The sequence below is a fragment of the Coturnix japonica genome, chromosome 4 (assembly GCF_054131305.1).
Source record: "Coturnix japonica strain WE chromosome 4, WE-NBRP24, whole genome shotgun sequence".
Lineage (NCBI taxonomy): Eukaryota > Metazoa > Chordata > Aves > Galliformes > Phasianidae > Coturnix > Coturnix japonica.
The window spans coordinates 49,315,082-49,329,277 of NC_140666.1; the positions used below are offsets into that span (position 1 = coordinate 49,315,082).

At 47.0% G+C, this 14,196-nt stretch overlaps 1 protein-coding gene across 6 annotated transcripts in view; it reads right to left on the minus strand.

The window, feature by feature from the left end:
• The window catches only part of AFF1 (ALF transcription elongation factor 1), a 49,481-nt gene that overhangs the window by 4,308 nt on the left and 30,977 nt on the right, over positions 1–14,196 (minus strand). For 4 of the 6 annotated variants that reach the window (XM_015861533.3, XM_085546698.1, XM_015861534.3 and 1 more), the window contains 12 exons: positions 11,292–11,346; positions 11,124–11,161; positions 10,496–10,655; positions 7,208–8,113; positions 5,657–5,754; positions 3,646–3,895; positions 2,793–2,884; positions 2,253–2,316; positions 1,839–1,975; positions 1,355–1,426; positions 479–572; positions 347–390 (listed from right to left, as the gene is read on the minus strand). In XM_015861533.3, the coding sequence (XP_015717019.2) occupies positions 347–390; positions 479–572; positions 1,355–1,426; positions 1,839–1,975; positions 2,253–2,316; positions 2,793–2,884; positions 3,646–3,895; positions 5,657–5,754; positions 7,208–8,113; positions 10,496–10,655; positions 11,124–11,161; positions 11,292–11,346 (2,010 nt within the window). The remainder of the gene's footprint in view (positions 1–346; positions 391–478; positions 573–1,354; positions 1,427–1,838; positions 1,976–2,252; positions 2,317–2,792; positions 2,885–3,645; positions 3,896–5,656; positions 5,755–7,207; positions 8,114–10,495; positions 10,656–11,123; positions 11,162–11,291; positions 11,347–14,196) is intronic. The other 2 variants (XM_085546697.1, XM_015861532.3) reach the window with 1 other exon arrangement.

Here is a 14,196-nt window from a genome sequence, read left to right on the forward strand (position 1 = left end):
TCTCAGTCACAGGGTTTAAAGGGGACCAATGTGGAACTGGGCACCTACTTCCCAAATACAATCACTGTAAAACACAGGGAAACTTTTAATCTGTGTCCTTAAGGTACAGGCCCTGTGTTCTGAGCTTTGGGTCAAGCACTCTTAAATGGCAGCTTTCCTTTTCCTTTTGCTGCTACACATTGTCATGGTTTTGTGGCGTGCAGAAACACCCTTGTGCCCCCTACACATGATGTGAGGTGGCAAGGTGGAGTGGATGGCAAGTCATTCTCAAATGCAGTTAGCATCTTAAAGATTCCCACTTAGGTTTCTGCTCACACCTTTACAGATGCAGATTTCTACACCTTACCTTGCAACACACGGAGAAGGTGCCTGAGTTACTCTGGAAGAACTCTGCAGCAAGGAAGAGAGTTCTTGTTAGTTTTCTTGGCCAATATCAGAACCAACTGCAGCCCCTGAGCTGGCGATACAAGCGGCCTACCTTGAAGTGGTCATTCAGGATCCTGGAATACTTTACTGCAGTGTCTCTTTTGTAACGAAACATTGCCATGTGCAGGAGGGACTGGCAGCGCATGCTGTGAACAGAAAGACAGTCAAGAGTCAGCACTCGTGCCTGGTGCCACTGTGCCAGCAATGACAGTGCCAGGTAGGCACCAGCACCCATCAGCCTCTGCCAAATCAAGTTCATGATTTCCTCTCCCGCTCAGCCTAAGAAGAGTCAGATTCTGTGAAAAAGAGGAAGGGCTGTGTTTTAAGGAGACAGACGCTTTTGGATGTCAGGGGCTGAGTGAGCCCTCAACCATCAGCATCAGCTGTGCTCAGCTGTTCTGCATGAATGTGTGAAAGAACTTCTTTATGGTGAGGGTGATGGAGCACTGGAACAGGCTGCCCAGGGAGGTGGTGGAGTCTCCTTCTCTGGAGATATTCAAAACCCACCTGGACGCCTACCTGTGTGACGTGGTGTAGGGAACCTGCTTTGACAGGGGGGTTGGACTCGATGATCTCTAGAGGTCCCTTCCAACCCCTACAATTCTGTGATTCTGTGATTCAGCTACAGCAACAGTTACACAGCCAAAACGTGGGCAGGCAAATCCCATTCTACTACCTGGGGTGAAGGCCTTCATGCACTCTCCAGTTACCAACAGGTCAAATTTTGGAGCCTGCACCTTCTGTGCCTGGTCTCTTATATCCTAGCACACTTTAAACATATTCTGGTTTGCTCTGGTTTTTATATTGTTTTTTCCCCTGAAGAACTCTGATTCCCATTTAACTCATTCCCTTTGTCCCTCCAAGTACCAGGACTTTCACTATAGCAAGTCTACAGACAGAATATGAAGGCAGCAAAACAGTTACGCACCATAAGACAGCAAAGACACGTTCATGTGAAGACGCTGAGACATCCGTAAAGGGTTTTAGTGTCATTACGTATCTGAGGGAACAAAATGAACAGCATCTTCTTAGTCATCAGGGTTCTCAAGTCTGTTTAGAAGATCTGCTGTATGCTACTGCCTCAAACACTGCTCAGAAAGCAACAAAGCACTGTGAAAACACAGTCCATCAAAATCAGAAAGCAGTGAAGTTTAAAGGTCTTTAAGTCCACTATAAAAAAATTACTGGCAGCTGTTTCAATCAGCTCCATGGGGAGGAAATCAAAGCAGCTGTTGAAAATACTCACGCAACCTCAACTTCAACATGAATCAAGTGGTTCCCGTCTCTTTTCTATTCAGTATCTGGCTCCCTGTGTTGTACCACTCACAGATGTCATATGTATCACTAACAAATACAACCGCTGCTTCCCTCCAAGCACACTGCCTGATCATCACGGTTCGAAAGCCACTTACTTGAGGAGATCTATTGTGTCAGCGAAGATGCTGTACGCAGGCTTTGGTGCTACTGCATTCGATTCCAGGGCCATCCCATATTCAACAAAGGAAAGGGCAGCGTCGAGGTACTGAAAGGCCTTTCCAGTCTTGTCCACCTGTTGAAAAAAATTTGCACTTTCAGACTATGACAAAAACTATTTAACTCAAGTGTACCTGAATTCCTTTTCTCTCTCTAAACAGGCAGAATTTGAAGAAATTACAAAGCACACATCAGGCCTGCAGGTAGTGATGGAAGGTTCTCTGTTGAGCCCCTAATGTTGTCCTGGTCACCATGCATTTGTTGTTCAACAGCAACGCAGTTATCACCAGGACCCTGATATTTCAGAGTGAACCCCCCTACAACTGACCTTCCCCCTGACAGCCCAGGCTTACCATGGCGTCAGCTTCGTGCTTCATCTTCTTGGCCTCTTCCAGGTAATATTCGGTCAAATGCTGTCTGAAATGGACACGAGCAGAGGAAAACAAATGTAAGAGACAAAAGGTAGGGGAAGTACCAGTGTTAACCTTCCTTATCTAGATGACAATGTGACTCCAAGACAAGCTGATACTGCCATCAAACACACATCAGATTTAGAAGAATCACTACATGAATGTCATCTGCCTGTTTAGAGGTTCATAACCTAGGGCCTGCCACCTGCCACGACTCAAAGAAACTAACACCATCCCTTGCTGTCAGGCACACTCCCATGCAGAGTGGAATGTCTCTGAGTTAAACAAGTACCTGACTTCAACAGCAGCTTCCCTCAAACTGAGAGCAGCTAAAAAGAGAGACAACTGCTTTGTGGGGACATCCGAGAAGCAACAAGGCAGGTCTAACAAAAGCAATGCTCAGTACAAAGCAGGAGCCATGGCAGCTGCATGGCCAACCTTGCCCAGCATCTTCACAGGAGCACAAAACAAAATCTTACCTACCCTTCAAACTTGATTTGAGGTCTCCTTGGTTTGGAGGTACCATTTGGCACAGAAGGCACTGGTAAAGGATTTGTGACATCCCCTGCAGATCCCTGAAAAATCAGGAGCAAAGATAAAGCTGATTAGAGAGACCCACTTAGAATAGTTCTGAAACACGGCTTTCCTAAATTTGAAGTGAAAATGTTTACTTGTCTGAAATAGAAGCTGCTTTTCAAGGCTCCTCCCCCTCTTCTTTCCCAGACCCCGAACCAATACTGGAAATGAAAACCTGGCTTCCCACCAGGCTGCTGCTGAGGTTTTAATGCCATTCAAACATTCCCTGAGCAGGCAGAAATTAGGCAGCAGGTTTCCTTGTACAACAGCTTAGACAGCAGTAAGGCTGCCAGCAGCACATTTTTCACAGCCACTGGAAAAGACAGGAACTGGTAATATCCATTCACACTTACATCTATCTTAACCACTGCAACTGCTGATTCTGCATTACTAACTACAATGTCAGGAAAAAGAACGTAGTGAGAAGCCAGCTAATACAGCGTGCACAGTCTCCATCAGTGTGCACACACATGAAAGTTCTGGACCACACACGTCCAGGCACTCAGAAACAGCAACACAGTTCAATTTTCTAACCCACTAATGTGAAGACCCAGCTGCAAGAATCATTAACAATATTTTTTAATGCAAGCCGTTTAAGCTAGCAAGATACAGTCACAGACTGCTGAAGGGACAAATATATTTCAAAGAGCTTTCTCTTACTGTTCTCCCCACTTAATAACCCACAGACGGGTTTCTAACGAGAATCAAGCAGCAGCCACAAGTTGCAGGACGCATCCCACCATTAATACCCAATACCTACTTTGCTGCCCTTCACCTGCTCAGAGTGGTTTTCCACCATTTTCTTCTGCTTGGCGGAAGAAGGATCCTTGTGGTTGCTTGTGTCCAGGGCAGTGCTGCTGGCAGTGGCAGGCGGCTGGCCATTCTCGCTCCTGGGCCTCTTGTGGGCCTTCTTGGTTGGCTTTGGTGCAGGATGAGTGGGAGACATAGGCGGCAGTGGCAGGGGTTGCCCGAGATCTTTGTTCTGGGTCTCAGACGAAGCGTTCCATGCTCTGGAGATGGGAAGTGAATTTTGCAGTTGGGATGAATACGTTATCTATACAATATTAAGGGTGTTGGGTCTTTTTGTTATAATAAAAAATCATCCTTAAACACGCTGTGTACCAAGACTGTTTAAATTGCTTCAGAAATGCAAGATGACTTATTAACAAAGATTCTATCAGAAACAAAGATGAAGCTTCAGGGATCCTGCTGTGTGTTAGATACCCTGCGTTCAGCTGTCAGCAACACACAAGCAGGTTGCTCCAGAGGTAGGAATAAGCCTCTGGACTCATCCTTGCAGGAAACACATGCAAGCAGATGCTGCAAAAATGCCACAGCACCTTTTCACTGAAAAAGGGAGGAGGTGCAAGGAAAATTTCCAGGACCAATCGCCCAAGATGGCAAGGGATCCACTGCGCTGCCTCTGTTCGCCTGCTATGGAATAAGGCATCTTCTGCTGTCACCGACACCTGTCCTGACACATGATCCCATGCAGAATCAAGGCCTCAGCAGAATTAAGCCCTGTTGGTCCTTCAGGAGTTGCCAACTCTACTAGGCAACACACGTGAGGATTCAAGGGAGAAAGACTGAAAATGCTGTGCTTTTAAATGGCAGAGCTGATCATATTTAATAATACTGGGCCAAATATCCATCATCTGGGGTTGGGATTATGAGGGAACTCCTGCAGCTATAAGCAGAACTCAGCAGCAAGGAGTGCTAAACATGGGTTCTGACAGATTAGTGCTGTAAGACTGTCAAGGTTTTCCCTACAGAGAAGCAGCTGAGTCAGGATGCAAACCTCAACAAATCCAAGCCAATACCTCAAGCTCAGGCCATGAGTAAGCTGAAAATGACTGCAGCAGCCCATGATGGATGCACCAGTCTCCTCTCTCGGGAGCGCTGCCCATTGAAATAGATTCTTGGAAGACTTCACACAGACCCAGCCAAAATGCTAGTGGTCTGTGTTGTGCAAATCATGAGGGGAGTTTTAGCAGAGCTAAAGCACTGCCCAGGCAGTTGGTGGAATAAAGGAGACATTTCTGGCTATGAAAGCCACCTGAAAATCCTGGTGTGGTTCACAAGGCACAGTGAATGTGCACCCATTCAGCTACACAATGGGACGGTCTGAGGGGAGAAGGGAAATGCTCCTGACCAGGGATTACCAATGCAGTCAGACAGGGTCCCAGCAGGCAGGCAATCTGCCGCATTATTTCCAACAGAAACGCCAGACTCCACGCAATCATTTTGTTGCACAGTATCTCTTCTGAAAGATGGCAGTGCCACTGCGTGGATATCAGCCTAGAAGGAAAAGCAGCGCTGGCACAACCAGCAATTTCATTTCCTGCAGCCTCAACAGATTTTTTGAGCTGTGTGTAATGGATGGATCAGTTCAGCAATCTGAACTGCAGGATGGATACGCTTGTGTTTCAAATGGCCGAGTCTTCATTTCGTTTCATCTGACAGAAATCGGGACAAGCGCCACCACATGCAGCTTTTACAGCAACAAAATGCAAGTGTAGGAGGAGGCCAAGCACCAAAACATCACCTTAAGTGTTACAAAGGGAGAGGAAAATGAGGAATACTAAGGGCAGCTGCACATCTGCAACAAATAAAAAGGCAAATTACGCTCCCATAGCCACGTGGCAGACAAATTTGCAGCAGATTATGTTTCCAAAGGCACGTTAAGAATGGAAGGTGCAGCTCCTGTCTTAAGTCATAAAGAAATGCTCAGTTTAATGCACCTTTCTACCATCCCACCACCATATACTCACTTCAATTTACAGGAGTCTTTGTTAGGTGAAGACTGCAATGATTTTGCTTCTTTGCCCAACTTCCTTTTCTTGCTATCAATGTCCTTCTCCTTTTCTCTCTAACAAACACAAACAAAATAAAATCAAATTTCACATGAAGTGCAGATCAAACCAGCTAACTTTCGTGGTTTTGCATTAAAAACAAGAGATTGGAACCAGCAAAGTGGAAAGCCAGAGTACAGTGGATTTCAGGCTGAGTATCCTGAAATGACCTTTATCCACTTGTGCTTGGACAGAACAATTGTTTCGTCATGGAGGGGATGGAACAGCTAAAGCTCTCCATGCCAACAGCTGAAAACTAACGTACTTCCATAGCTGAAAACACACATTTCATGATGTGATTTCTGCATACTCATCGGAGACTTGAACCACTCAGATTCCTGACAGGTGCAGGGATTCAGGTGTTACCAGCAAGAATCAATTACAAGGTGATGTGCTGCCTACACACTGTCCTTCAGTACAGCAAGAACCACCGAGGCAGAGGGGTAATAAAGGACACCTTTTATGCACGCTCCACAGATGCTGTGATACAAACTGGGTGATGCAGCGTGGCGGGTTGCACGTGGACGGTGCAGAGCCATCAGGGCAGGGCTCCAGCACTGGGATCACATCCTTACGCCATTTCTCAGGTTGATCTCCACACTGCTTCAGAAAAGGTCTGGCAGCTGCAGCTGACCCAGCTGGCTGTGAGGGAGCCTATGCTGCCAAGGGCACTGTGGCACACTGACCCAACACGCGTGGCGAGGCCAGGACATGGGCTTTCCTGCCATCAGACGCTCAGGTTGCGGGGCACGATGTGCCTGGCATCAGATAGCTCCTCTTTGGCTCTGGAGAGACCGGTAGGAGCAGTGACAGATTCACTGCCTGCCTTCTTCCTGCTGTACCACAGGACAGGAACCACTGGGGCATCCACGTTTCTTCACTGTCTCCCTGCTCTTCTCAGTTCTCCCACACAACCACAGGAAGATCATGAGGTAACAGGAGCAAATGAAACCTGCCCCAAACCAAGGTTATTCACCCACACATGCTAAGCCACCTCCTCCTGAAGGAATGTTGTACTGTAACTCAAGGAAAAGCAACTATTCTAATTGTAGGATAATATAGTTGTTAGCTGCAGAACAAGGGTTGAGGGCAGCATGCTCTCCTGAAAGGGACAGCTGATGGCTGAGGCCATGTCTGTAACACGAGGTGCACAGAGAAGGCACTGCAGCCCCGCAAAGCTCTCCTAGAGCTGAAACTAGGATTAATTTTTTGGAAACACCAAAGCATTTGTTAGACAGCTTGCTGGGCTTTTTGTTTACTCAGCAGTGGATTTCTGACCAATAAGAAACATCAGTGGATAGTTTTTGACAAGAGGTCCCTTTAAAAATTTGGCAACGCTGCAGTAGTAGGTTAATGAGTCCACCCTGAAGCTATGAAGAAGGAACAAACCACATTGCAGGGGTTTTTCAGGCAGTTCTATGTACACCATCGTGGTCTCTGCACAAACCCACCTCCACCTCCACCTCTCACCTTCCTCTTTTTGAAGGACCTGTCAGGAGTGTCTGTGCTTTTCTTCTCCAAGTCCAGCCCCTTGATGCCAGGGTGCTCCCTCACCTCCGCTCTCTTCTTTTGGTTTCCCTTCTCAGGAAGCTGGGGAACTCTTGACAGGAGGGGGAGATCAATTCTAACCAGGAGGCTGGGACTGCCAGGCACGTCACTCACTGGTGGCAGCAACTTCTTCTCCTTGGTGGGCAGAGGAAGTTTCCCCTTGTGAAAACCCTCTTTGACCTCAGCAGCAGACCTGTGGCCACTAGTCCTGGTGGGAGCTGCGTCCTGGCCCTCAGGAAGGTGTTTGAGAGTGGGACGCTCCTGGGCACTGCCTTCCAGAACATCCCTCACGGGTCCGTGGTCCAGCAGGGCGTTGGCGTGGTGGGAGCTCTTGTGCTTCTTCTCCTTAGGAGCCTCCTGCAGTTGGGGTTTCAGTTCTTTTTGGTCACAGGATTTGGGTCTGCTTTTTGTTTTGGGTTTTGGCTTCTCTCTGCAAGTCTGCTCTCTGATCTCATAAGGAGCAGGCTCGCTCTCCACCTTCAGGCCTCCCTTGGGCTCTTCATGTACCGGGAGCTTGCTGGGCCTTTTGATTCCCACCGTGTGCCTCTGTGAGGGCTCCTCAGTGCGCACAGGAGACTTCTGGCAGCCAAGTTGGGTCGGAAGATGAACATCCTGAGGAGCCTGGGCTGCTTGGATGGAGTTCCTCTCGTAAGGCTCCCTCGGTGCAACATGCTCGCAGGAGGAACTGTTGCTGATGGGCTGCTCCTTGTCCTCCTCGTGGCCATCTGAGCAGGCAGTGTCGCTGGAGCTTTCTGTTGGCACTGCTGGTGGGTTCACCTTGGTAAGCCAGTTGTCAAGCTGCCACTTATTGGAAATTGGTGGGTCGGGCTGCAGATAGAAAGAGAAAGGAAGTACGCAAGGCTGACATCTTTATCTCAAACTGAGCACTGGCTATCAGAACCCAAGCTTCCCTGTACTGTTAAATGATCTTGAAGGCAAAAGACCGTGAGAAAGAAGGAATGCTCTGGTACATGAAGACCAACCCTTAATTCAGAAGCACAGGCATCCTTTTTACACAGGACCAGTCAAACATGTGGCACAACACACCAGAGTTTCTCCAGCCCCACTTGTCATGCAGTGAGAGGCTGCTCTGCACAAAAGCTTCACCTTGGTGTGCTCTGTGCCACTAACCAGCACCCTGCACAGTCAGATGTGCACAGACATACCCACTGCAAAAACAAAGCAGGTGCTATCCTCACGATGCTTTTACCAAATCATTTGAACAAGATGATCAAGAGCTGTCACATCTCACTGAAGTCTGACAGGTACGCTGGCACGCTCCTGTGTTTTAAAGCATTTATCAAAAGAAAGTATACAGCCAACACATCAAGCCCGGCCTCTTCTGAGCCCTCTGCCTGTGCTGACAGTTAGGTCCCTCTCATCACACAAGGTATGAGCTACCACTGAGCTACATTGACCAGATATATCACACGACTAGGAGAAGCTCTACAGATCAAAACAAAGGTCTGACAAATTGAAAAGAGAGTTAACCAAGCAGCCATAAAAACAGACATCAAAGCTGCAAATTGCAAATTAAGGGCACAATTCTCTGGAGCCAGTTCAGAAAATACCACTTATTTCTCAGCCACAACTCCCTATTCTGAGAACAGCCACAGCACTTCTCAGAAAAAAAAGCTCTAGCACAGGAAAGGTCTTCCAGGACTAATTAATCCCTTCTGCAGTGGTTTTCTTCTCCACCCAGACTCAGCCCTCCTTTGTGCAGCAGAACACAGTAACATGTCTTCAGCCACGACTCCAAAGAGGAGCCTGGCTTAAAAACAGACTTGGTTTAATCACATAAAATTAAATAATAAATAAATAAATCCATTCTTGTTTTCAGATAATGATCTCTTCCCTATTTTCGCTACCATTTTTTACTTATTAGCTCCTCAGGAGCATTTTGTTGTTGTTAACACTATCAAGGCCTCACTTAGGAACATGGTAGGTTTTGGATAATAGTGTAAGTAGGCAGCTATCAGACAGTGGCAGATGTTGACCCTGTTCTGCACTTATCATCAGCTACCGTGTGTGATCTACACCCTCACAGGGATGTTCAGCCTTTCCAAACACAAAGGATAAGGAGACAGTATTTTTTAAAAACAAAATACAAACAAGGAAATATTAACTATATTTCTTGAATTATTTGCTCTCATATGAAGAGCTGGATCTAATAAAAATAAGCCAAGAGCGCTAACCTGCTCCTTGTGCAAAATGGATCAGGAGGTTGCTGAATAAAAATGGGTATAAAATGGTCAGTTCACAATAACTAGGGTTTAACTAGAGTGAGAACCATCTTATCGTGTAACATTATCAGTATAAAGCAGGCACAACTGGGTATGAGAAGGCATCTGTTTCTCCCATTGCACAAGGCAAAGTCTGCAAGTGAACTGCTGAAATGTGAAAGGTGTTAGATGTGAAACGTTAGTGCGATTCTAAGGTAAAAGAAAGGGAAGTTTGAGCTATAGAGGACAGGGGGAATAAACGATGGAGTTTCTGGACTTCGTGTGAGTCCCTCAGAGTAGACAGTGAATTGCTTTACGTAAGCTGCAGTCCATCAGGCTGAACCATGCACGTTCCTAATGGCCTAAGAATGTCCTGCGAACTGGAGGACTGCTTTAAGCTATGGGACATGAACACAGCTGCAGCGGATTTTTAAAAGCTGCACTCTCTCGGTCATTATGCAACTCTGAGGCACTGAGCTCCATTTCCCTGCATTTCCCCATAACAGCCTCAGAAATGCCAGTGCAGCACTATCTGAGCCAAACCCAACAGAAGCAAAGCTAAGCACATTCCTGCCCTTCCTGCAGGTCCTATCCCTTCTGCTGCGATCTGGGAGAAGCTGAGTCTGCCACTCACATGCAGGAACTGAACAGGGGCAGCAGCAGCTGCACTTCCAGAGATAGGCCCCAAAGCACTGTGGCAAGCTACAGTTCCCACCTACAATTTGCTTGTACCACACAGGTGAAGGCATAAATTCTCCAGCAATGCCAGCCAATGATGCCGAAAGACAAGGGGAGCGTTTCAAGGTTAGGCACGTAAAAGTATTACTGAGGGTTATTCGGTTGACAAACTCTGGCAGAGAAGCAAAAGGCAGGAGGAGTTTTGATGATACAGCAGAGGTGTCACCGGGACACCTGAAGGACGACCATATTTCAGGTCTGACAGCAGCGAGTCCACATTAAGCAGCCTCTACATTTACTTTGCATTCACCTCAGGAGCTGACACTCTCGGAGGGTCGTTGGCTTCACTGTCACTCGAGCTGCTCTCTGTCTCTGAAGAGTCTGAAGAGCTGTCTGAGTCACTGCTGCTCCCTGACTCTGTGCTGTTGGAATGTGCTGATGCCACGCTCTCGGGCTGGGACTGCAGGGCACTGCAAGGCCACCAGGAGACAAAATTAGAAAGCAGCACTCGTGAAGTTTACTTATTATATTGATATGGCAGTATCCAGAAATAAAACCTAAACCCCTTATTTTGGCACTGGAAGGAAAGGTGAGAAGGCCAAAGGAAAACACAGCCATATCCACAGATAAAACATCAGAATTAAAAAAAAAAAATACCTCTGGAAATAATAAAACCTTCATCTCCCACTCATGGCAAAGGGAGAACAGTTGGCTGAATACAATTCTGGTTCAAAAGCAAAATCCAGCTTGCCTGGATTATTTATTTCTAATTTAAACTTTCTGTAACTGAAACCAAAGCTGAACAGCAGCTTCAGGCAGCTACAAACCAGAGCAGAAAAAGGATCCCATTCCCATACATCTCATGCACAAAAAAGCAAAGTTCTCCCCCCTCTTCCAAGAGATTTGGTCTAACTAGCAGTCTGGGAACAAACATGTACCTTGGAGGATCAAGTGAAGAAGGTGGCCGTTCAACAACCTGTTTTGTTCAAAAAACAAATGGGAGAGGGGAAGGAAAGGTTAGCTTTAGGAGCTCAGAGCAATGCAACAAGCTGCGATGATTTTATGGGATGTCTGTGTGCAGAGGGGATAAAACATCTAAAACTGACTTGGTCGTCACCACTCTCTTCACTATCACTGAGCTGCAGGTCCTCCTGGAGCACTCTGAAAGACAACCAGAAGAAACACATCAGCCAGGGCAGACACGTTTTCAAGCAGCAGACCCCGAGAGAAGACTCGCTTTCCTAAACAAACAGATCTCCCAATTCCTATTTTACTTTTTGGCATGCTCAAGCTGCTAATCCTACGGGTACCAGAAGGAATGGCAACATGACTCCCAGCCTCAGGGTGCTTTGTCCAGCAGTGCAAAGCTTCACAGGGTGCATGCATAGACAGCTGCTGAAGAAGCACAGTTCTGGTACAGCAAGGGGCAGGTGAAATCTGGTCTACTGCTGCCAGAGGACAGAGCGGGATGCCGTTCAAATACACAACTAAATCCTAAGGCTGCAGCCGGTAACCAGTGCTTCCAGTTTCACCAGTAGCCGGGTTGAAGGGGAACTCAGGCATTATCACAGAACTTTTCCAAGCAGCAGATTCAAGCACCATAATTCAAAGCAAAGGCTGTATGTTTCCTTCAAACAAAAAGCTCCATCATTAATATCAGAGCTAACAGGAATTACACATAGACAACAAAGAGATAACAGACTCCAGCAATTATTCTCAAGGCTTGTTATGCTGATGAATACTTTTGCTTCCTTTCAGAACCAATAACAATTCCTCTGCTTCCAGAACTTCAGGAGGGAATCCAGCCCCTCTACATAAAGCCACAGCATGGCAGTTTGTTATTTGCTGCTATATGCAAACATTCTTGCTCACACAGAAGGAAAAGCACCCACTTTCTAGGGCACGTCCAGCCCAGCTGGATGATGGAATCCTACAGGAAACTCCACACCTACGTACAGCCACATACCAACAGCTACAGCACATCAGCTCCTAACACACCCATGGTCCTGTCCACTCCTTCTAGAAAGGAAGACAAATCCTTCGTGCTTGGACCAGGGTGACCTGGAACTGAATATCCACTAATGAGAACACCCCTCATCTTCAGCCTCTGTGGAAAACAACACCCTAATACAGTAGCAAGTTCCATTACTGAGTTATGTACTCCCATCTTCCTGCATCGCTGCCACTCCATTTGCTTGCACCATTAAACTGAAGAACTCGATCCATCCAGCTCCATCTCTTGCTGGTAATGCTGCTAAATTAGATGTTTTTTTCCTTCTTTTTGTTTCTGGATGGGATCTGAGTGAGGGGCTATCTCCCTTCTAAATACTACACTTCCAAGTTCTTGGTTTGGAAAAGGAAAATTGGAACGCTTTCCTGCTTGTAAAGAAGCCTTTCTTTAATTCTTCTCATCTTTTTTATTTACATCTTTGAATCCCATAGAACCTTGCTAGCCTAGGGTGCATTCTTATTTTGGTAGGATGTATATCTCACATAAGCATAGTTTCCTTCCAAAGATGCCAGGGCTGGCAGTGCTGGAGAGCAACTGCTGATTCTGATGACACAGCAACTCTGATGCAGTTTATTTTCAAGCTATAAGACTCTCAGAACTCAAGAGTGGATGCAAAGACAAATGTCTGGGTGTCCAAACCAGAAGGGACAAATTGCATCCTCCTGTCCCCATCCCCCAAAGCCTAGCAGACAAACTACAGACACTACAGCACCAACGATGCAACGTGTCGCTGCTGTGGTTATTTTTCCAGTTCATAGCTCTGCTGTTGAAACACGTCCATGCAGCTGCTGCTGTACAGCTCACAGACAAAACCTGTCTCTAAAGGCTCTGCTTCTGCGTGACAACCATCTGAGTCAGACTGAGGCTGGCATAGAGCAGGACAGCACGAAGAACCACTCATGGTTTTTGGTGCCCAGCAGTTAAGCCAGCCCCTCCTGCAGGGACTGCAGCTACCCACAGCCCCCATTACTTCTAACCCATGCAGAAAAGGCTCTGTGCCATGAGGGCTCGCCTGCACCTTCACAGAGGTACAAGCTTTCTTCGCTCAGGCATTTTGACTGTGCCTTCCCTCAGGGCTATCCTCCTCCATCTCCCAGCCTCCAGTGCCTCATTTCTGCACACACCTCCCCTGCAGACACCACCTGGAGCCTCTTCTTGTAGTAAACACCGGAGAGAAGCAATAAAGGACACTAAGGTGGAAAACAACTCCCTGCATCCAAAGTGGTTTTCTGGTTTTCGGTTTGCTTCGCTTCAAGCATCCTGGACCACAGACATTGCTTTAGAGGTGAGAGATAACATAAGGAAGCATCATAGATAGTCTTTTACATCTGCCTTTTTAGCCTGAGCTGCTGCTAAGTTAAACAGAGAGTGCAGGAGCATTGCAACCACTGAAGTTCAATTCAGGACCGAGGAGGAGCTTGCCTCTATTTTAAATGAGTCATACTCCTGCATGGATAGACAAAGCTAGTTTCCCCAAAACAACGTTTCAACAAATTATCAAATAGCCTGGTTAAAGAAAATAAACCTGCTCTAATAATTGTAATGCTTTTATTAGTTCAGCACTTGAAAGATGTCAAGTTCTCACTTGCAGGACCAGCAGCTCCCATGCACGCCATCAATCTCCCTGCAAATCTATTTAAAAAGAGCTCTTTTCACCAGACAAGCAGTGCTGAAGCCAGAGTGGCTTTGCCAAACATCTCCATTGAAGCAGGGGCTGCTCCCTCCCTGCCGACCACCAGGCCGGGCTGGCAGCTCCCCATTCCAGCACAGGCAGCTGCAAGTGCAGGGGCTGCATCCAACAATGAAAGCCATCTGGGAACCCAGGCCCCTCAGGGAGTTGAATGCTTAATTTGGGTACACAGATGCACAGGGATTTCAGTCTCTAATTAAGAGGCACAAGCGCCATTTCTGTTCAGCCTGCTACGCTGGGTAACGCGAGTGATGCTGAGCAGCTGAGCTTTCAGACGGTCACGTGGCTTTTGCAGAGCAAAGAAAGCCCT